Below are 23,900 nucleotides of genomic sequence, written 5' to 3'. Positions count from 1 at the left end.
GGAAATTCTAAATCAATAGTGTGTAAAAATAAGGATTTACTGACACCCTGCAGTAGATGCAATGTGATTAGTTTCCTTGATCCGTCAATGTGCTGCATCACATCAACAAGAGGTGACAACAAGAACGAAAGAGAGGGGAGAGAGAGAGCAAAAACAAATGGATGGCGGGCATCACTGTACCGTGGCTGACAAAAGTTTATTGTTGGGTGCTTTAATCCAAGGATAAATATTGAATCGAAAGGATACGCAGGTAGTGAAAGTGTTGGGTCGAAACTGCTGTCATTAAAAATGTAAAGTCCTGAGAAAGAGTTGATGTCGGATTAGACGATGTGGATGTTAAGAAACTGCGTAGGTAAAATGACCCTGATGGATTCGGTGTTGTGAATTGAACCAGATTTGATTAGGGAGCTTCAGCTAAATAAACCCTTCAGAGGCAGTGATCATAAAATAGCAAAACTCAGCCAGCAGGTTGAAAGGGAGAAGGTGAAGTTAGAGGTATCAGTGCTGCAGTGGAATAAAATGATTACCTTGGCATGAGAGAGGAGCTGGGCAATAATAAATTCGAAAATGGCACTATCAGGGACAATGGCAGAGCGGGAATGGCTGATGTTTCTCGGAGCAATTCAGAAGGTGCAGGACAAATGATCATGAAGATGAAGAATTACTCTAAAGGGAGGATGATCATCCGTGGCTGACGAGGTATTCAAAGCAGCAGAAAAGCAAAGGAAACGGCACAGAGTATTACAAAATATAGCAGAAAGCTGGAGGCCTGGGATGTTTCTACAAACCAACAGAAGGCAATTAGAAAGCTGTAAGTAGAGAAAATACGAAATATGAAGATAGGGTAGAGAATAATGTATGATAGCTTACCAGAAGGTCCGTCTGATATATGAAGATTGAAAAAGAGGAGATTGGATATTGGGCCACTGGAAAATGACAGTGGAGAAGTACTGTAAGGGGACAAGGAAATTCCGGAAGATATTGATCTGCATTTGGCGTCAGTCCTCACTGTAAAAACACTAGAATGTGCCAAATATTTGAGAATGTCGCGGCGGACGTGAGTGTATTTGCGGAGAAGGCGCTTGTAAGCTGAAATTTCTGACGATAGATGAGTCCAGATCAACTCACCCGACTGCTTCTGAAGGAGGAGGCTGAAGAGATTGTGGAGACATTACTAATGATCGCTTAAGAATCACTAGATTTTGGAATGGTTCCGGGGGACTGATCATTTTAAACTATAGGCCAGTTAGTCTGATCAGCGTTTGGGAAGATGTCAGCAGTCGATAACTGAGGATAAGGTTTCGGGGTATTTGGACGCACATGGTAAGAAAAAGGCCAACATCCATGGAAGAGAATCCTGCCTGAGAGAACTGTTGGAATTTTTTGATAGAACAGCATGCTGTGTCGACAACGGAGAGTCGGTGCAATTTGTTTCCTTGGACTTCCGGAGGACCTTTGATCAGGTGTCCCACACAGAGCGATGAAAAAACGCACAAATCAGTGGCAATTGGAATGTAGTATAGTGAGGTACATGGCCATATACTTTAGCAGAAATAATGAAGAAGTACACTATTTTTGAATCTGGGAGAAAATTCAGAAATCTGAGTTGTAAAAAGTCTCTGGAGACCGAGTGCCGGATTCCGTGCAGTTTGAATCTGTGTTCGAAAAGGCAAATACAATGCCAACATTCACTTCGAGAGGATCAGAATATAAGAACAAGCACTGTCCAGACCGCACTCGCATATTTTGATCCCCTGATTAGAAAAAATATGTGATGGCATTGTGAAAAATCTAGAGAGGAATCTAAACTAACAGAACCAGTGATGTTAAACCAGATTTTGATGGGAATGGATCCTGGATGCAACTGTACAGGCTGGAGTGTGGAAGGATGAGGGGGAATCTATTTGTAACCTGTGGAATATCGAAAGTAATTGAGAGGAGGTGGAGATGATTTTTCTAAGTGGGGGAGTCTAGAACCAGACGGAACAGACTCAGATTAGAGGGACGTCCATTTGGAACAGAAATGAGGAGATCATTTAACCGAGGAGTAGTGAATCTTCAGAATCCATTGGCACTGACAGCTGCGGAGATTAGGTCATTGGGTATATTCAAAACAGAGTTTGGTATCTTCTTGACTAGTCAGGTCAGCAAAGATCACTGGGAGAAGGCAGGAGAATGGGGTTGGGAGGGATAGTAAATCACCCATGATGGAATGGCGGAGCAGAATCGATGGGCCTAATGGCTAATTGTCTGCTGATGCTTTATGGTCTTATGATGTGAAAAGACAAAAGAAGATTAAGTAACGTCAGTGCGGCTATCTGATAATGGATATGGTTACTGCCTGACACTCATACCGTAAAATGGTAATGACCTTCTGAATGCAGGCATGGGCTTCCTGATTAACTGAGGAATTATGAATTAAACATTAAATAGCCTTCAAGCAACATACACCTATGATGGAATTAAGGTAACTGAATATGGATGTGCTTAGGACATAGTTCTGAGAAATAAGAGAGGCAGCGTTTATGGGTAAGCAAAATATTGTGGGCCGAAGGGCCTGTACTGTGCTGTACTATTCTATGTTCTATGTTCTGTGTCCGGGATTTGAATGATTGATCTCCTAGAACTGATACCAGTAGGGAATTGGAAACGTTTCCCAGAACACGAATAACGGACAACAATTATGGAACAAACCAGCATAATTCCCTGATGGTCCACTGCACTGTAAAATAATCCATCAGTTTCACTGCTACCAGGTCTGACTGTTACCGTTGTGAAAGAAATTTAACTAGTAAAGCAGACGTCTCCAGATGATGAATTTTTAGATCACCGTCATATTTACAGATTACCCATCTTGCCTTTGGATAATGCCTGTGTGATTCATTACAGACAGCGCTAAAGAATCCCAGCGAGAACAGAGTCACTGACGGGTATAACACACTTGATTTTCTAATAAAACTCATGGCTGGATAAGTCAGATCTAGGACATGGCAATCACTGTTTGTGAGCTCCAAGGAGAGTGACCTGAAATGGTGTGTCCCTGTCTCTCATTAGTCAGATATTCAGCAAGTTAGCAGATTTTTTTTTGTTTGCTCCTTCCCTTTCAGGACAACCTGTTGATGTTTTGGGATCATGAGATATCAATCAGTCAGCAGATTTATGTTTTGTGCTTTCTTCAGCCCTTTCAGATCAAACTATTGATGTTTGTTGTCATGAGAGATCAGCTTTGTGTGTGATCTTTCACATCTAATCAATTTCAGAGATTTTCGAGGAAGTTACCAGGAAAGTTGATGAAGACAAGGTTGTGGATATTGTCTAGATGGACTTCAGCATGATATTTGCGAAGGTCCTGTATAGGACGTTGGTCTAGAAGATTGAGTTGCTCAGCATTCGAGAAAATGTAGTAAACTGGATTAGACACTAACTTATTTGGAAGAATCCGGAGTGTCACTATAGACTGTTGCATTTCTGATTGGCGCCTGTAGCTCGGGCAGTGTAACGGGGATCGGTGCTGTGCCTGTTGTTGTTTGTCTTCTATATCAATGATATGGATGAAATTACGGTTAAGAGCATCAGCAAATTTGCTGATGACTCCAACATTGGGAAGGTGCAGTTGACAAAGACTAAGATTACAAGAGCTTGCAGTGAGGTCCGGACCAACTGGAGAATGGGTTTAAAAGGAACCGATGCTATTTAATGCAGACACGTGCAAGATGTTGCACTTTGGATGGACCAATCAGGGTTGATCTTACACAGAGACCAGCAGAACAAAGTCATCTGGGAATACAGGTACATAAGCCATTGAAGGTGGCAGCAAATGTCGCTCGGCTCTGAAAGAAAGTTTCTTAGCGCATTAACCTTGGTAAATGAAAATATCGTGTACGATATGATGTTGTATAAGACATTGGAGAGGCCTAATTTGGATATTATGTGCAGTTCTGCACACCTACCTGCAGAACAAATGGAAATGTTTGAAAGTGTACAGATAAAAAAACATTACAAGGATGTTACCTGGACTGGAAGACGTAAGTTATAATAAATGAATAAACTGATTATGACTTTATTCATTGGAACATGAAAGGTTGAGCGGAGATTTGATAGAAGTGTACGCAATTACATGGGATATAGGTAGGATAAATGCAAGCAGGCATTTTGTGCTGAGGTAAAGAGGTACGACAACAAGAGATTATCACTAAAAAGTGAAAGGTGAAACGTTCAAAGTGTACAAAGGTGAAATCTGTTTTCTCAGAGGGTGGTGAGAGTTCGATACTAGCTAGCAGGGCAAGTAGTGCAAGTGGTGAAGAGAATTCTGAATAGTTGTATGCGTAATGACATATGGAGCGCCATGGACCCGTGCAGGTCAATGGGAATAAGTAGATTCTGTAGTGTGGCATGGAATAGATGGGCCAAAAGGCCTGTTTCTGTACTGTACTTTGCTGTGACTATGACAGGACAGCCACACATGGATTGGGAACTCACGGAACCAAGACAAGCTGTGGTTCGCTTGTTTCCCTCCCTCAGGTACCGCGGTGAAGCCGGTTGGCCCAACTGACAGTTTAGTACTCATCCTGGATTAATGAGATGAGTTGAAGCTACCCAGCGGTTCAGCCAGGATTAGAAATTAGATTCAGACCGAATGCCTTTTGGAAGTCCAGATATGCAGCCACTGCTCTTAATTCACACTGATAAATACAGCAGGTGATACAGGAAAAGGTTATGCTAAACCTGCAGTTCCCAGTGCTCCCCACCTTAAAGACTGAAACCAGATCTGCGAGAGACGAGTCAGAGATCAAAGTCACCGTTCCCAAGTCGATCTCTTACATCGTGCAGGAGATTAATGTTGATCACTATTCCCTCTGACACCAGCAGATCAGTGACAATACACGAACTGCACTCACCTCATTTTCTTCTCTACTGAAATGTCCCTCCTTTGTCAACATCCAACCCAGTCTCTCTACCTTTTCTTCAATTGCTTGTTTGAGTCTGTCTCTGTAGAACTTTGTCAGTTGGTACAGTCGATATTCCTCCCCCTGTGCCAGGAGGTCGGATATGGTAAACTGTGGCTCTGTTAATGTAAAAAGGAAAATGTAGGCTTGAACTCAGATATCCCTCGTCTCCACCGCTCTCACGCAACTCAACAAAAAACCGCGTCTTGATCCTGCCTACAGATACAAAATAGGATTAATTCTCCAGCCAGCTCCAACACCTTCACACTGGGCACGGAATCCCCCTACGGCTGTGTGCACAGACCACTGCTGTTCACTCTGCTGACCCACGACTGCGCTGCAACACACAGCAAGAACGACGAGTCAGCTTACAGAGAGGAGGTGCAGCAGCTAACGGACTGGTGCAGAGCCAGCAGCCTATCTCTGAATGTGAACGAAACAAATTTCTTGGTGTTCACCTAGCGGAGAATCTCACCTGGTCACTCAGCACCAGCTCCATAGCAAAGAAAACCCAGCAGCGTCTCCACTTTCTGCGAGGGCTGAGAGAAGTCCATCTCCCACCCCCCATCCTCATCACATTCTATAGGGGTTGTATTGAGAGCTTCCTGAGCAGCTGAATCCCTGCCTGGTTCGGCAATTCCACCATCTCTGGTCGCTAGACCCTGCAGCGCATAGTGAGGTCAGCTGAGAAGACCATCGGGGTCTCTCTTTCCGCCATTACGGACATTTACACCACACATTGCATCCGTAAAGCCAGCAGCATTATAAAGGATCCTGCACCCCTCATACAATCTCTTCTCCTTTCTGCCATCAGGGAAATTGCACCGACGCATTCGGGCGCTCACGGCCAGACTATGAAACAGTTTCTACCCCCAAGCTATCAGACTCCTTAATACCCAGCGCCTGGCATGACACCTGACTGCCCTATTGTCACGTATATTATTTATTGTAATGTCTGCACTGTTTTATGCACTTTATGCAGTCCTAGATAGGTGTGTAGTTTACTGTCGTTGTTGTGTGTTTTTTTTTTCCTTTTCCTCTGTTGTTTTTTACGTAGTTCAGTCTAGTTTTTGTAATATGTCATGTAACACCATGGTCCTGAAAAAACGACTCATTTTTACTGTGTACTGAATCAGCAGTTATGGTCGAAATGGCAATAAAAAAGTGACTTGACTTGACTTGAATGTAACACTTGCCTTAAAGCCTACCCAACAATGTTCTAGGCAGTACGTAATAGAAGGACCACATTTAATATAAACCAGTTCATCCCCCATCCGACCCATTCACCTATTTAAATTTGGATGGGCATAAATGTTGGGACTGTTGGTAATATTCGCTTCTCCATCCTGGCAAATACATTTCCCCTGATACACATCCCGGAAACACTCTCCTCATCTGGATAGCTGCATTTCCTCCAATTCACATTCTGGAAATCCTCAGAGCAGGGAGTACATTTCCTGTAGTGGGGTAACGGCTGCCCAGTGCACCATATGTACCACACCCACACATTTTCCCTCTTTTCTGACCAACCCTCCAACAAGGCCTCAGCTTTACCCTCCTCCCTGCCGCATTCTGTGAGCAGATCACCCTCATATTTCACTCACCCGCTCCTTCTTGGGGGCTTGACTGTTCTGTGTTTAATGAGCTCCCGAGCTGACAGACAGTCGACTCACTTGTGCTGGTACCCGCGTCCGGATCAGTGTCTCTGACGTCACTGTCACTGAACTGACAGACAGTCGCCTCACTTGTGCTGGTTCCAGGGTCCGGATCAGTGTCTCTGACGTCACTGTCTCTGGGCTGAATTTTCTCCTCCTCATCTGCGGCCGGACCGCATTCCATTGGGACATCGCTCTCAATCTGACCCTGCTTTGGAACCTTGCTTTCCGTGTCCAGTTTATCTTCCTTCGATGATCCGCCTGGTAAAATCCTCTTCAGTCTTTTCGCTGCTCGTTTCAATTTACCACCTGAAATAAGTGATGAATTGCAGGTTATACAAGTATGACTTAGATCTGAGCAAAACTAATTCAGATTGCAATGGAGCCGAAACTCTGGCTGACCAAATTTGGAGTGGAACTGTGCTGGTTAATGTGAACCGTACATCCTGTCAGGTGACCATCCCGATAAGCCGGTGACCGGACACATTTACTCCCAGTAAAATAGCAGGATCGGCACAGTAATACTAATCACAGCAGTTGAACGCACGGATGACGACGGGATCATAATGCACCGGTGTCCGGTGATACTGGGAAATATCACTGTGATCATCTTCCACAAGCTAAAATCTCCCTCGGTCACTAACTGTCCAGTAGTCTGTGTCACACAAAGACCAGCAACGGGATTACACATGGTCCTGTCTGCTGGAAAACACATTCTCCAGTTGCTTTGTCACACGAGGGGCTGGAGACTGGACAAGCTGACTGGAGTTGCTTTCTCCAGTCCCCTTGGTCACCAACTGACCATTCCCTTGAGACGCACGCCTTCCGGTCCCCTAGTTCGCAGGCTGAACATTTCCTTGCGATCTATGCTGTCCTCTCCCCTGGTTGCCATTTTCTCCCCCACCTGCTGATCATTATGCCACAACTATGCATGTCATTGGCAAAGTATTGGTTACCGAGCTTTGTGTTTAGTTGCAGTTGCTAATCTATAGGATGGAGGTGATGAAGCTGGAAAGTGTGAAGTGAAGAATGAACACTACGGTACTGGGCTAGGGTGTTGTTTTTCGTGTTATATGGTTGGGCTGGGACAGCTTGCCCTAGAGCTCAGGAGCTTGAAGGGAAACCACACACACACACACACAAACACACACACACACACACACACACACACACACACACACACACACACACACACACACACACACACACACACACACACACACACGCACACACAGAGTAATCAGGGGTGCAGATGGGGTAGATGGTGACAGTCTTAGTCTTTTTCCCGGGTAAGGGAGTCTGAGACTCGAGGGCAGAGATTTAAAACGGACCAAAGGGGCAATTTTCCACGTGGTGGCTAATGGGTATAAATTACATGCATCCGGAGGAGGCCGCAAACACAAAGAAAATTACAACATTGAGAGCATGAGGGCAGGAAAAAGGGGAGAAGAAGTTTACGAGGGAAATTTGGGAAAACTGCCGGAAAATGGGACATTTAAATCAGCATGAATTATATGGGCCGAAGGATCCGTTTCCAGGCTAGAGCATCGTTTTTATTCCAGCTGGAATATCAGATTTGAGAACAATCACAATGTCCACAGGTGACACAGACATTTGGTCATTTGTTATACCGGGTATCCCAGCCAAGATCCTGGAAATTTAAATTCAGGTAGAAGATCATATCAAGAGGGAAATACGTAGAATTCAGGCTAACCATTTTTCCACATCCCAGATATTCAATGGGGTGTTAAAACCCCAAACAGACCACAAATGTATCTACAATGAGCTGCCTCCTGATCCTCAGCCATTCCCAACACCGGCAATGATCTCCGCTCCACTGCAGGAAACAGATTTCGGTGACACCCCTCCTCCATTGCGTAACAGGCAAGAAAAACCGTGGGGGGGACTGGTAGATTTCCTTCCAAAGCCTAAAATGCTGTGTTATCATAGAATCTCGGAAATCCAGGAACTGTTCCTAGCATCTGCTTCTGAATTTTATAAACGAAAGTTGAAGATGTCTTACACCTCAGGGCCTGTCTGGAGGTGAAACGGACCGCGACCCTGAACATTTACATAAACCACAAGATCGCTATCACATTCCTGTCTGTGTTTCACTCACGACCACCTGATTCAGGAGCCCCTGCTCCTTTCACTCAGCTGAAGCTTTGAATGATGAGCGGAGTGATTCGACCATTACTGGTGTCAGGTCCCTGCACTGGAACTGTTGGATTGATCAATTACTCAAGGCCGCTTTAGCAGTGGGATAAATTACACTGCTGGATGAAACGTTTTTATGCGCTGTTAACACCCTTGTCAGTTTTTTTTTCATCTGAACTATTGTGTGCAAACGCCACAAAAGTTTAATTCAAAGATCCCTGTGATCATACCTTTGTCCATCCTGATTCTGACTAACGATTGTTGATTGTCGTCGTCTTGATAACACTTTGGTCGCTCTGCAGGACACCTCCACCTGCTCGGGAGGCTCTAAATTTCACAACAAACAGACAGTGAGTCAGAGAATACGACTGCTTTGCAAATATGACAGTATTTCCATCCCCTGTAGCATTTGGCATGGGGACCAAATATTCCCTGTTAGTAACCACTTCCACACCACATCTGCCCACAGAGTCACAGAGCAATAAAATCCAAATTCAGAGCGTTCAACCCAACGAGACAATGCCAACCACAGTGCCCACTGAGATGGTCACAATTTCCTGTGATGGGGCCACCTCCCTTCTAAGTCTCTTCACTCCATCTACACACCCCAACTGCTTTCTGAATTATGCAACTGCACCTGCCTCATCCACTTCCTCTGGCTCTTTCCTCCACATGATCCCCAACATCTGCATGAATCCGCTGCTGATCAGACAGGGTTTGCAATCTCTTTACCAGCCCCTGTCCATTTAGATCCCCTATAGCTACGATAATCTTCTCTGTGAACAGAACTACTAATGTTGTGCATTCTTCAAACTTACTAGTCAGGTAATCCTTGTGCAATTGCATCCAAATCATTGCTATAAAATAAGGAATATCAAAGGTCCCAATTTTTAGCCTCACGGCACACCGCTAATTACTCGCCTCCATTGCGAGGAGAAACCTTCAACGAGCACTCTTTGCTTGCTACCTTGAAGCTAATTTTGAATACTTCCAATTTGCTCTCTCCGGACAGCATGGGACCTAATCATCGGGGCCAAGCGGTCATGTGACACTTTGTCAAATGCTTTGCTGAAGTCCAATGTGCAAAGTCCATGGGAACATAACTTTGAATTTCCACCTCTGCTTAAAGTCACGTTCACAGGTTCTGACAATGTAATTGGCAGAAAAGTACTTGATGAAGACAAGGTATGTCAATGTAAATTATGGGTTGCCCTGTGCTAGTTAAGACTGAATAAAATGCTGTGTTGGGACATTTTGCTTTATAAATGGTTTGTTCTCAGCAGAAGCCTACGCGACGATATATTCGAGGGTAAGTATATCACTGCAGATTGCAATAGCCAATGGGATCAAGGGCATGTTGCTGCAGTTCATGCTAATTCCACATTTCTACAATCACTACAACACGACACACTTGGCGTTTCTTATAAAGGGGGGGAATTGTCAACGCATTTTGAGATCATTATAACGTAACAAGGAAACATCAGAACTAACCAAAAGCTACTTCAGATGATGCAGGACCTTCAAAGGAGCAAACACTCAGAGATTGTGAGTGACTTCAAAGAGCTGGGCTTCTGAAAGCACATTACCAGACCTGGAGTGGTTGCAAGTGGGTCTGACCGAGGCATTCCACCTATTTCGTACTTCCTTTTTAAAGATATGTAATGTTTACAGGACCAGTGTTCGAGTGAATGAGACTCACCAAACTTTCTCCTGACTGAATCAGTGAAAACTCTGAGTTAGAGGGTTCTCTTCAGTTGGTACTCTCAGTCCTCGGGCTGGTTCACTTTTCGTTGTTCCCTCGTTTTCAGTCGTGGCTACTTTCCAGCTGTGGGCTTTTCTTCCAATAAATCTCTCACCGCAGGTCTAACTTTAACCACAGAGATAATGAAGCACATTAACAATACAAAGGAGAAAAGAATATTTCTGCTCATTTTTTCCAAAGCGAATCTCACTGAAATTTAAACGCTGAAGACAAATAAAAGGATCTCATGGAACAAATCATTAATTGTCCCTCATACGTCACAAATCCTGATACGGGATACGAAGGACTCATCATTCAGTCATGACAAGATATCAGAGCAGAATGAAGTGATTCATTCCATCGAGTCTCCTCCATCATTCAATCATGGCTGATTTATTTTTCGCCCCAATGCCATATTCCTGCGGCCTCTGCTGGAAACTCGGTACAGCAGATTGCATCTGTGGAAAAAGGCACTGTGGATGACCCAGGATCAGAACTGGGATTATCCAAGATGATGCGTGATATGCTGAACGCTTAATTGCGCAATTTGGCCCAGATCTCATCCTTGCTCATACTTATAATGGGGGAGGTACTACACACTTTGTTCTCAAAAGGGAGTAAAAGTGATTATCGGGGCATTAATAGTGATCTTTCGAGAAACGAAAACGAAAAGTTCTTGAATTTATAGTAAATGGACCGTCTAGTTATTCGCTGCTCGATATTAGTTCTATATTGTTAAGCACCTGAGCGTCTTTGCCTCACAGTACGCTCCCACGGACAAGGCGAAATTATTATTAATTTTCCTTGCGTTATTCATTACTATTTCCTGGATACCAGAGAGGCTCCCGGTGAAACTGTTTTGGCCACTCTATTGACTTTTAACAGCTCCTCTATAACAGGAAGCACGATAATGTACCACGTTCAATCGTGATTAATATGCATAGAATGAAATGTGTTTCGTCTCCAATGTTCCCTCTAATTACTATTTTTTGCCGCTGCGTGGATCAACCATTGCTCTGATCCGGAAATGTTCACACAGCCTGAAAAAAGCACAACATCTTAGATGTGTCCTCTTTTGTAAAAGGCATCTATGAATATTTTAGAATGAAGACAGACGAGAAAAAACGAACATTCTTTTGATTTTATTTACTAAAGTATAGGATAAATATGCAGCACAAAAAGAAAAAAAAACTTTCAGGTTTCATAAACGTTTATCCGACAGTGTTTAATTCCATCTGCATTGCAACAAAGGCTGCGGTCGCGGGAGCATTTTAGTTAAGCAGACGTGCAGTTTAGAGGGAACAGTGACGGGTATCTCTCTCCAGATTATCTCTACCTTATAACAGTGTTTTGTCCTCTGCCTTGCCAGCGACAGCCTGTTGTTACAAACATGCAAATCATCAACAATCAGGCCCAGATCTTATCCGTGTTCATATTCGAGATGGGTGAGGGTTTGCCTAAATGGGAAACGCACTAAATGGCCTCTTTGTTAGGTACAACTCACTACCAGATCATTAATGCGACTCTGTTAATCATCTGCTTGCAACTCAAAGCACATACACATGCAGATATGGTCAGCGGGTTCAGTTGTTATTCAGGCCAAACATCTGAAGAGGAAATAAAAGTAATGCAAGTGACGTTGACCGGGGAATGATGGCTGGTGCCAGACCGGGTGGTCTGAGTTTTACGGAAACTGATCAGCAGCTTGGATTCTCAAGTATAAATCTCTCGGTTTACTGACAATGGTCCGGAATCAAACCATAGGGAAATCCAGGGAACAGCGGTTCTAAAGGCCCCGTTAATGAGAGAGCTCAGTGGGATTGGGCAGACTGATTAAATCTGACAGGAAAGCGGCAAGAACTCAAGTAACCACGCAATCCAACAGCGGAGTGCAAGAGAGCCTCACTGAGCACCGAACATAGAATGTGGACGGGGTGCAGCCGCAGTAAACCCCGAGCATTCACTCAGTGTCACATCATTATGAACAGGGGATACATAGAAACGTGCCCCCTGAGTGTAGACTTCCATACTTTTATCAACTGTCAGTGAGATTTATTATAGGAATTTTTATCCTAAATATCACTGCCAGATATATAAAGTATTTGTTAAAAAACACACAAACAGAATAAAACACACATATTCGTTAATCCACGCATTACTGAGGACAATATTGAACTGATAGAAACAATAGCAGTACTAGGGCGACCAGTGGGCGTAATAAAGCACCATAGCATTTCCCCTATGACCCTGTCCTTACCTGGTGCTGAACTCCAGGTCTGAACATCTGAATTTTCTTTCCCTACCAGTAAGTGAACAAACCCTGAGCAATGCTCATAAACCTGAACTTCTGTCTATTCAGCATGTAACGCCACATCAGAGTAGCAATCATATGAAATGATGATCATATTCCGCTGGCGAATTTGCCCGGCAACTTATTTACATCCACCAGCATCGCACTTATTTAACAAGAACTTGTATCGTTCCTCGTCAGAGAACAATGGGTAAAAATATTAATTTCACTGCGTTTCTTCTCTGTCAGAGTGTGCTGCTGGTATATTGAATTATTAACAGGGCATTCGCCCCCTCAGTTATGTTCCGTCATTCTCTGTGATCACAGGGGACTGAGATCTCAGTGACACATCCCTGCAACAGTCTGCAACACTTCACTCCCTTGCCTGTCAAGAATCTCTCTGCTGCGGAATTAAAATCACTGAAAATCATCCCTGCTTCTCGTTTCCTTTGAGGAAGAGCATTCTAAACACACACAAGTTCCACCACAGAGAGTGTGGAATTATAACAGGACATTCACTCCCTCATCCTGTTCCACTATTCTCTATGATCACAGCTGGACTCTGATCTCAGTGACACATCCCTACGACAGTCTACAACACTTCACTCCCTTGCCTGTCCAGAAACTGTGCCCTGCGGAATTTAAAATATTGAAAACACCAAACTCTGATTCTTATTTCCTTTCAAAGCAGTTCCATCCCATAAAGATAACCTCATCTATCATCACCTGTTTCAGCTTCCCCTGGAACAGCAACTGACAGTATTGTTACGTTAGAAATACTAGAAATACTTGCTGAGACAAGTGGGCTTACTGAAACACCATAACACATCCCAGTACATTCCCTGTTCTTACCGGGTGCTGGACTCCTGGGTCTGGTTTCAGTGAATCCGAGTATCTGAATTTTATTGGTCCTAACAGTAAGTGAACACACCCTGAGCAATGTTCAGTTGACAACACGCTCATAAACCTGAACTTCAGTCTATTCAGCATGTACCGCCACACCTTGTTCCACAACGCTTGTGTTAAACCACACAAAGACTCACCTTGCTTGAATGAGTCATTCTCACATGTGGTGCGAACTAGAATTAATACTTCAGTGCGCGACATTTTACCACCTCCAGAGAGGAATCACAACACGCATCCTGGTTCCGTTCGGTTGGTGCCGTCACTTTGAGTTATTGTTCACCTTGGGACCAGTTTATTGTCAGATTATAAACTCCAGCAACAGCTCAGGGCAAAGATCGCTGTGGATTTATTGCACAGAGTGAGCAGAAGCAAGGGCGCTCTCAACTCTGATGAAATATTATGAATCTGGAATAATGCTCTCTTTTGATCAGCGGACATTCCCATTCTCCAGAATTAATTGGGCCTCCTCAGCCTGGGCTTGCACTGATTTTAAGTTGGCCCATTTAAAAGCCATCTTTCACAGTTGTCCGCAGTTGTAAACTTCGGGTAATGGGCAATGGGGAGCGGCTGTTGCGAGATTGCTCTCTCCCGGAGATAACAACTTGTCAAGTCAACAGCAAGATATGGATGCCCTTCTGCTTCAGTATTTTTCACTTACTGGAAGCAAATCACAGGATCACAGCGCCATCATTTGCATTTTAGACCATTTATCCGCTGGTGAATGTACCTGATATCGCATTTACTTTGCACGTACTCCAATCGTTTTCAATCAGTGAGCGATGCAAAGAATCGAAACATTAAATTCACGGGGTCTCTTATTTGGCGGAGGTTGTTGCTGGTATATTGAGTTAGTAGCAGGATTCTATTAGAGGAAATTACAGGCGTGTTAGGGAGAGGTGAATAAATTGATGTTGGGTACTTGGATTTCCGAAAGGCCTGTGACAATGTGCCAAACTCGATGCTGCTTAACAAGCTAGGAGCCCATGGTATTACAGGAAAGATTCCAGCATTGATAAATCAGAGCCTGATTGGAAGGGGGTCTTATGGTCTTATGGAAATGCAGCCTCCCTGGAGGTGGAGGAAAGAGGTTGCAGAGGCAGTGGGAAGACATGGTTTGTCAGCTCTGAGAACGAGTTGAATGCACTATAACCTTCAGACTGAATCAGAAAACCATTCTGAGGGAATTGGAAATGTCAGAAGCAGGGGAGATGTGATCACATGTGTTGAGGACAGGGTTTGTGTCTCCATCAGACCCTCAGTGACATGGTTCTAGTTACAATGTGCAGGGAAATGTGCAGATGAAAGCACAGTATTTAGGGCAGATTTAAATCACTGATTCTGACACAGTGAGAGGCTTAGCTTTGCTGTAAGGAAGCAACATTAATGGTAGAAGACAAAAGAACTTCAACAATTGCCAGTTGTTTAGCTGAAATGTCCAATCTGTATGTTACCTTGACAGAAACGGATATTCGCAGTGGTGACAAAAGAGTTCGGTCTAGTTTATTTCAAATTGGAGTGGGTTGTGGAGCTTTGAAATCAATGCCTTGTGGTGCCACCATCTTTAAATTAGCGTGTTCGGAGTGATGGATCACACAGCACTGGAACAGCCTTTGCCCGGCCTTGCCTGTTATTACCATCCACTCACTGTCTACACTGGACCCATTTATCAGCACTTGATTCATAGCCGACTGTAACTCGGCAGTTTCAATGTTCATCAGGAGTATTCCCTGAATCATGTCTTGAAAGACGGATCAATATGAGGTACCAGCCAGTTCTCCCGGAGTTTGCTTGTTGCTAGGCAGGTCACAAGTATATTGGTCAAGGCCCCAGCAATCTCTTCACTTGCCTCTCTCTGTGACGTGGGGAATATCCCATCAGGGCCTGGAGACTTATACGCCTTAATGCACTCTGAGAGACACAACACTGTCTCCTCCTGACTTCAAAATGCCTGTTTATACTTGTACTCGCCGCACTGATCTCCCTGTCCTCCTTGTCTTTCTCCTTGGTAGATATTGATGTCAGTTACTCATTAGGGACCTCACACACATTCTCAGGCTCGGTGCCTTTTGCCAGGTGACAGGAGGGAGAAGAGTTTGTATGAGGGGCGCGTGGGTTCCCTCATAATGTTGTTTCCTTTGCGGATGCAGCGTGTGGTGTAAATGTCTGTAATGGCGGGAAGAGAGACCCCGATGATATTCTGAGCTTACCTCACTGTCTGCTGTAGGGTCTTACGATCTGAGATGGTGCAATTTCCGAACCAGACAGTGATACAGCTGTTCAGAATGTCCTCAATACAATCCCTGTAGAATGTGATGCGGATGGGGGTGGAAGATGGACTTTCCTCGGCCTTCGCAGAAAGTAGAGACGATGCTGGGCTTTCATTGCTATGAAGCTGGTGGTGAGGGATGAGGTAAGATCTTCCGCCAATTGAACACCAGGATATTTGTTGCACTTAACGGTCTCTGCCGATGAGCTGTCGATGTTCAACAGAGAGTGGTTTGTCCATGCCCTCCTCAAGTTAACAACCATCACATTTGTTTTGCTCAGGTTGTTGGGTCCGCTCTGTATGCTGAATCGTCTTTGTTGCTGATGAGACCCACCACCGTCGGGTCGTCGACGAACTTGATGATGTGGTTCGAGCTGTGTTTTGCAGCACCACCGTGGGTCAGCAGAGTGAACAGCAGTGGGCTGAGAACACAGCCTTGTGGGGCTTTCTTGGTCAGTGTAATAGTGTTGGAGATGCTGCGTCCGATTACGACAGACTGAGGACTCCCAGTCAGGAAGTCTATAAGACTATAACACAGTTTCAGAAGGAGGTATTTAGGCCCAGTAGATTCAGATTTCAAATCAATTTCTGATTGTGTGGAAAGCTGAACTGAAGTCTGTGAACAGCTTTGAAATTTCTTTTTTTTTTTCTGTCCAGGTAGATCGGGCCAGGTGGAGCGAATCCTAGAATTTCTTTAAATTCCAAAAGGCTTTACGATGGGCATTGATACTAGGGTCGAACGATTGAATGACTGCTAGTTATTAACATATTCTCTAGTTGTCAGACAGATCTTCAAAAGAAATCCGCTGCAAGCGGGACTGTAGTCTGTTCACAGTAACCAGCCTTCCTGAACGGCTCAAAGACATGTGCTCTTGGAACCAATAGCCCTCCGCAGAGAGATGAGATGGAACTACATTGGGCGTACCTGAGCCGGCAATCGGAACACACGGAAGACCGGCAGGACAGAAGGGTCGTATTCCGATGGTGATGGCAAGGCTTCGCCTGCAAATAAGGGAAGAATCACCCACTTGGTTGAACAGCGGTAGTCATTACAGGGAACCCGTGAAGAAAGTAAACTGGTAGGAGCAGAGTGGAGGCAGACTGGGGCATTCCCTGATCCAGATTGTGCATGGAGGGGGGGAGGGCGGGAGCTATTCATGGACGTCCACAACTCCAATGGAATTGCAAATGCTACTGAAGAAATGGGATATATTGGGGCGTCACTGAGGATTAATGCTCTCCTGACAACGATGAGAGAACATTGTCATTAGATGAAGGGGAGATTTCACCGTCTCCTTGAAGTGCAGCCTGAACCTGGTCTGGGCCATAGTGTGAAGGGCCGTGTTTGTGCAGCAGCTGAGCAGCTGAAAAATGTAGCCCAGTTCCAGCAGAGTATTCGGGGGTTTAGCCTTTAAATATATGTACATGCTCTTCCATACGGAATACACGGTCATCAGCGCCCACAGTAGGATGAAATTCCCCGACATCAGTAGCAGTAACAGGAGAGATTGCCTGCGGTTCTTCATCTCCGGGTTGGCGGGCCTTTGGCCATCGCGTGAACCACGGAGTCTCCTTCGGGCTTGGCTGGCCCTTAAGACGTGACTGATGGTTAAACTGTTGAGCAGGAGAATCAGAACAAAGGGGAATATTGGGGAAAGGAAAAAATGAATCGCTTCAAATGTTACCTCCTGAAGTGTGGAAAAGAAACGGAGACTATCCAGGCAGAGCAAGGACATAAATAAAGTCGAATATTTACCATCAAGTATCAGAGAATGTTCTTTACGCAGCTCAGCACAGTCACTGTCCCCAGAACCAGAGCCGCCGCTCTCCCGGTGCAGTAAAATCGTCCATAAATAACCTCGTACTTTTCATCTTGCTTGCCCTCCAGGTAATCTCACTCCGTATGACAAAGGGGTTGTAGGTCGATATGTCAATGATATTATGGAATATGGCGAGAGGGAAGCGGGCTGTTCTCTGTTTGCAGCGGAGTGTGCCTGTTACTTTGTCAAGGTTGTCCACTCCTCCTTTGTTGGCATTGTGTTCATGGGTGATGGCTGGTTTTCTGTCCTCCTGAGTGCTGACCTCTGCAACCTGATGTAATGTATTTTCGTCTCAGCTTCTGAAAACAAATGGCGACAAAACGATCAAAAGTGAAAGTGACGGTGAAACAGACAGAACATTCCGTGGCGGCGTAGAGCAGGACGGCGTGGATGTTACACACGGGGACGCGTAGCGACCAGAGAAAAACATAAAGTGCCATACAAGTCCCCGGAATCTTGCTCAATACCAGATCGAAGAGAATGACGAGCTGATCCGCTGCTACCATGGCAACCAGGTACCTTGTGACGGCTTTGGAGAGACCGCACTTACCCCGCGACAGGATTAAGTCTGTCACCAAGTTCACTGTGCGGAGAGAAATAAATACGATCAACACACATTTGGTTCGGAGCAGTCTCTGATAAGAATTATTTCAATCGATTGGACCTCCGAGCGTGGAGATAAGCATGGAATTACATTATCTACAGAAGGGTTTATCGGTAGTCATTATTAAATCGTTAGTAATTATAATATGCCTGTTGACGTTCAGGAGAATGAAAGGAATCTCCTTGTAACATTTCTAATATTGAAAGGCGAAGATATCGTGGACGTTGAGATGAATAGATATTATAGATGTATAATAGAGGTGAAAGATATCACTTTTGAACAGAACTTTCTTTCGATCGAGTCTAGTGAATTTGTGGAATTACACGCGAGAGACTGCTATGGGGTCAGTGCATTGGAACCATTGCTGCAGAGAGTGATAGGCTCTTGATTCGTCCGGTCGTCAATTGACATGGGGAGTGGGCGCCAGAATGTAGTTGAGAGTGTTAATAAATCAGCTATCATTGAATGGCAGATAGTGCTCTGTGCTCGAATGGCCGAGATCAGCTCCTGAGCCCGGTGGACTAAGCAGTGATACCAATCGATGGCTGCAATGTATTATGATCTTTGGCGTCAGAAGAAGGAGTTGAAAACAGAATGCGATAATGAACTGATGAATGTGCCAAGCATCAATGTTAAAAGAAATCAACTTCACTCAACTGTTACCACGAGAGAAAATTAGAGCAGAGTAATCGAAGAAGAAGGAGCTGGAATAGTCCATCTGTTCGGACTGGCAAGGTCCGCCATTGAAGATGATCATGGCTGACCTGACTACGGAATTACCTCCATCTTCCTGCCTTTTCCACATCCATCCACGGCCTTTTCCACCAAATCCTGCACGACGCAATAATTTATCCACTGATGCACTGGGCAGAGAATTCCACAGATTCACCCCCCTCAGGTAAATGCAGTTGTTCACCATCTACGTCCTAAATTCACTCTTCAGAAGCTTCAACGTATGTCGTCTAGTTCTAGTCTCAGCTTCCACTGGAAACAGCTTTCTGCTCTTGTCTTATCTATCCATTTTGTAATTTTATATGTTGCCAAAAGATCGTCTCTGATCCTCCTGAATTCCAGTGTGTACAGTCCCAGGCGTCTCAGACTCTTCTCATAGTCTGGCCACCTCATCTCTGGAATCACAATGTTGAACCGACTACAACGCCAGTAAATCCCTCCTCCAGTCAGGGGACCAGACCTGCAAGCAGTATGTCAGCTGCCGCCTCATCAGTGTCTTGTGCAGTGGCAGCATAATCTACTTACTCTTAAATTCACCCCCGTAGCAATGAAGGCCAATCTCCCATTTGCCTTCTTGTTCACCTGATGCTGCTGCAAACCAACCTTTTGTGATTGAACTACAAGCACTCTAAAGTCCCTCCACACTACAGCATACTGCAATCGTTCACCACTTAACAATACTCTGTTTTTTTCATTTGTCCTTCCCAAGTAGATGACCTCGCCTTTAGCAACATTGTCCTCCCTCTGCATAGACGCTAATACGTTCGCTTAAACGATCGATATCCGTCTGTAGGCGCCCAGATTCCACTGCACTCTTTCTTCAGGGGGCAGATCGTGGCAGTAATGATGGCTACGTGACCTCATTCTCTTTCACAGCTGGGGCTTTGAGGTATTTGTTTATATGTTTATGCATTCATTCATTCATTCGTTCATTCATTGATTCATTCATTCCAGCGATGAAGTCCGCTCCACCAAACTTCGGGATAGCTGAATTATCCTACCATGTCCCAAATGGACTGTGGAACAAAAATCACCGGAAGCATGTGTATGCTTCACAGAGGGTGCAGATGTAATTTTCCAGAATACTGCCGTGATTGGAGGGCACTCACTAAGAGGAGAGGCTGTGAAAGCTCAGACTTGCTTCTCTGGGAGTGAAGGTGCATGTCAGGTCAGTTGGTGGCAGTGTTTGAGAGGCGAAGAGGCACAGATAACTTTTGCCTGACAGAGAAGTAATACGGACGCCGACACCACCACCGCTGGAGAGTGGACTCCTGTAATGCAATCAGCCGATGTTTGCTACAGCGGTACCGGTTTGAGAGACTAGCCATGCAATCAAACAACAGGCATTAAGAGAAGCTGACTTTTACTTTTCAACGTTAATCACGTGGAAAGGGCCAAGCACTTACCCGGAACAGCTACGATGGCGAGGATAGGGTAGTAAATCAGTTGGATGGTCACAAGCACATAAGTGACACGTAAATCCAACGACAGCGTTCCATAACATGAAGAAAGATATTCATAACATGAAGAAAATATTCTTCATATTCCCGCAGTATTCCGTGATAAATTTCGCAGATTACGATTCATTGCTGGCATAGTCCAGGTTCCTGTTCCCGATCCAGCCTCTGTCCTCTCTCTACCTGGATCCGGCTGGTCTCTGATAGCGTACACTGGCGTCTGTCACTTAAACTGTCGTTGTGGGGGAGGCATATTAATAGAACAGGGAACCAGCAGTCACACCTTTGGTGGAAGGATATACGGGCGGTCTATTACTTATGTGACGTGATGCTGTGGCTCGAAAAGGCCCTTATGAGCATAAGTAGAGCATTATGTGCCGTTTTGGGCTCCTTGTTTTATAAAGGATATACTCTCCTCCGAGAGATTTTAGAGAAGATTCACAAGAATGTTTCAAAGAATGACTGGGTTGCCGTATGAGAAACGGCTGGCAGCTCTTGGGCTCTATTCCCTGGAGCTGAGGAAAATCAGAGCAGGATCTCATTGAAATATTCCAAGTGTTAAAGGCCTGAACAGATTATTTACGGGGTAGTGATTAGATGACTGAGGGATGATTGAAGGAACTCTACTTAGAATACAAATGCGGGAATATTAATTCAGGTAGACGGTGGGAAATCTTTGGCCAAGACATTGAGTGCATTTAAGGCAGAAATAGATATGGTCTTGATTAGCCAGGGCATTGAAGGGTATGGAAAGAGGAAATGAGTCGGAATGTCTTGAAGTATTGGATCAGCCCGTGGTTAAATGGAGCAGCAGACACAATGGGCCGAATGGCCTAACTCTGCTCCTATAATTTATGGTCTTTTGGTCTTACAAGCACGACATGAAATAGACTGAAATCAGTCTGAATATCCTTATGTTTAAAGCGGAGGGTGAAATTTGTTGTTCTTTACAAAAGGGTTTCAAAAGTTACGGGTAGAAGGTAACAGAATGCGGTTAAGAAGGATAATGGCAGGTAAAACCTCCAGTGAGAACCATTTCAATACCTAAAACGTCTTGTTAAGGAGAGAGCTCTGATGATCGTGGTCCTCTTACTCTTACTGGCTGAAAGACTAAGGGTGCGGTCTTTCATGGATTATGTCATGGTTATTATTCTATTAGGAGAAGATTGACCATCCTAGAAAAGAAAATGAATCTCATGGCATATAGAAACGTGTATATACTGACCCCGCGGCCCTCGTCCAGTTTCTTAGGCTGCGTGTGTTCAAGAAAAGAAATCTCCGGTCCGTCCGAACTAGTGAGATTGAGATCGCTCGATTCCAAACCAAATCCCGGTTCTTTATCTGCTGTGTATTTTGCAAACCTGTTACAAAGAAGTGCCCTGAAATAAGAGTCAGCATACAATTATAACGATATAAACATTTAACAATTACAGCACAGAAACACGACATCTCGGACCTTCTAGTCCATGCTGAACGCTTACTCTCACCTAATCCCACCGACCTGCCCTCAGCCCAAACCCCCCTTCCTTTCCTGTCCAGTTAACTAACCAATTTTACTTAAGTGACCATACAAAACCTTCCTCTACCACTTCCACTGGAAGCTCGTTCCACACAGCTACCACTCTCTGAGAAAAGAAGTCCCTCCACCTGTTACCACTAAACTTTTGCCTCAACTCTCAATTCATTTCCTACTGTTTGAAGCTCCCCTACTCTCAATGGAAAAAGCCTATCCAAGTCAACTCTATCCACCCCCCTTCATTTTAAATACATTCATGCCCCCTCCCTCAACCGTCTACGCTCCAAATAATAAAGAACTAACTTGTTCAACCTTTCTCTGTAACTTAGGCGCTGAAACCCAGTAACATTCCAGTAAATCTCTTCTGTACTCTCTCTATTTTGTTAACATCTTTGCTATAATTCAGTGAACGGAACTGCACACTATACTCCAAATTTGGCCTCACCATTGTCTTGATCAATTGTAGCATTACATCCTTATTCCTATACTCAATGCTGTGATTTATAAAGGCCTGCATACCAAAAACTTTCTTCACCATCCTATCGACATGAAATTCCAAATTTCGGGAACCATTATTCCTAGAATACTCTGTTCTATTGAAATAATGCAATACTTTGATTAGTCCTACCAAAATGTGCGGCTCATACTTATCAGCATTAAACACCATCTGCCATCTTTCAGTCTAGTATTCTAACTGGCCGAAATCTCTCTTCAAGCTTTGAAAACCTATTTCATTATCCACAACGCCATCTATCTTAGTATTATTTGCATACTTACTAGTCCAAATTACCACCGCATCATCCAGATCATTATTGTATATGACAAACGATACTGGACACAGTGCAGATCCCTGAGTCATACCGCTGGCCACCTGCCTCTAACCTGACAAAAAAAGTTATCCACCACTACTCTCTGGCATCTCCCATCCATCCACAGTTAAATCCATTTTACTACTTCAATATTAATACCTAACATTTGAGCCTTCCTAACTAAACCTGCCTCTGGAACCTTGTCAAAGTGTTACTGAAGTCCATATAGACAACATTCACTGCTTTACCCTCGTCAACGTTCCTTGTAAACTCTTCAAAAAAATCAATAGGATTTGTCAAGCATGACCTTCCACGCACAAATCTATGGTCACTGTTCCTAAATAGACCCTGTCTATCCAGATAATCATATATATTATCTCTAAGAATACTTTATATTAATTTACCCACCGCTGACGTCAAACCGACAGGCCTATATTTGCTAGGTTTACTCTTAGAACCCCTTTTAAACAATGGAACCACATGAGCAATACGCAATTCCTCCGGCACCATCCCCGTCTCTAATGCGATATGAAATATTTCTTTCAGAGCCCCTGCTATTTCTGTACTAACTTCCCACAAGTTCCTAGGGAACTTCCTCAAATGTGCACCAGATGGAGGTCAGCTTGCACTTCCTTGTCACTCGCAGCTGAGTCTGCGGTAAGCGGGAATGCACGCACCACCTTCCGAACGTCGCTCCCAATCCATCTCGAACAAACGGATTGCATCCCAACGGATTGTATCCCACGACAGATAATGATGATGATGATGATGATGATGATGATGATGATGATGATGATGATGATGATGATGATTATCATTATTATTATCATTATTATTATTATTATCATTATTATTATTATTATTATTATTATTATTATTATTATTATTATTATTATTATTATTATTATTATTATTACCGATAAGATGATGAGAGGCATTGATCGTATGGATAGTCAGAGGGTTTTTTTTCCCCCAGAGCTAATATGTCTTGTACGGGAGGG

The 23,900-nt window shown here is 44.2% G+C and overlaps 1 protein-coding gene across 1 annotated transcript in view; it reads right to left on the bottom strand.

Annotated features, from left to right (window-relative positions):
* The window catches only part of LOC132388835 (NACHT, LRR and PYD domains-containing protein 3-like), a 42,272-nt gene extending 23,130 nt beyond the window's left edge, over positions 1-19,142 (bottom strand). Inside the window, exons 1-5 of the mRNA XM_059961260.1 lie at positions 19,049-19,142; positions 16,887-16,963; positions 8,989-9,085; positions 6,734-6,910; positions 4,899-5,065 (exon numbers count right to left, since the gene is read on the bottom strand). Of these exons, the coding sequence (XP_059817243.1) occupies positions 4,899-5,065; positions 6,734-6,910; positions 8,989-9,085; positions 16,887-16,963; positions 19,049-19,142 (612 nt within the window). The remainder of the gene's footprint in view (positions 1-4,898; positions 5,066-6,733; positions 6,911-8,988; positions 9,086-16,886; positions 16,964-19,048) is intronic.
* Between the last annotated feature and the right edge of the window lie 4,758 nt (positions 19,143-23,900).

This window comes from Hypanus sabinus, unplaced genomic scaffold (assembly GCF_030144855.1).
Source record: "Hypanus sabinus isolate sHypSab1 unplaced genomic scaffold, sHypSab1.hap1 scaffold_422, whole genome shotgun sequence".
Taxonomy (NCBI): Eukaryota; Metazoa; Chordata; class Chondrichthyes; order Myliobatiformes; family Dasyatidae; genus Hypanus; species Hypanus sabinus.
This window is presented reverse-complemented; position numbering and strand designations above follow the sequence as displayed.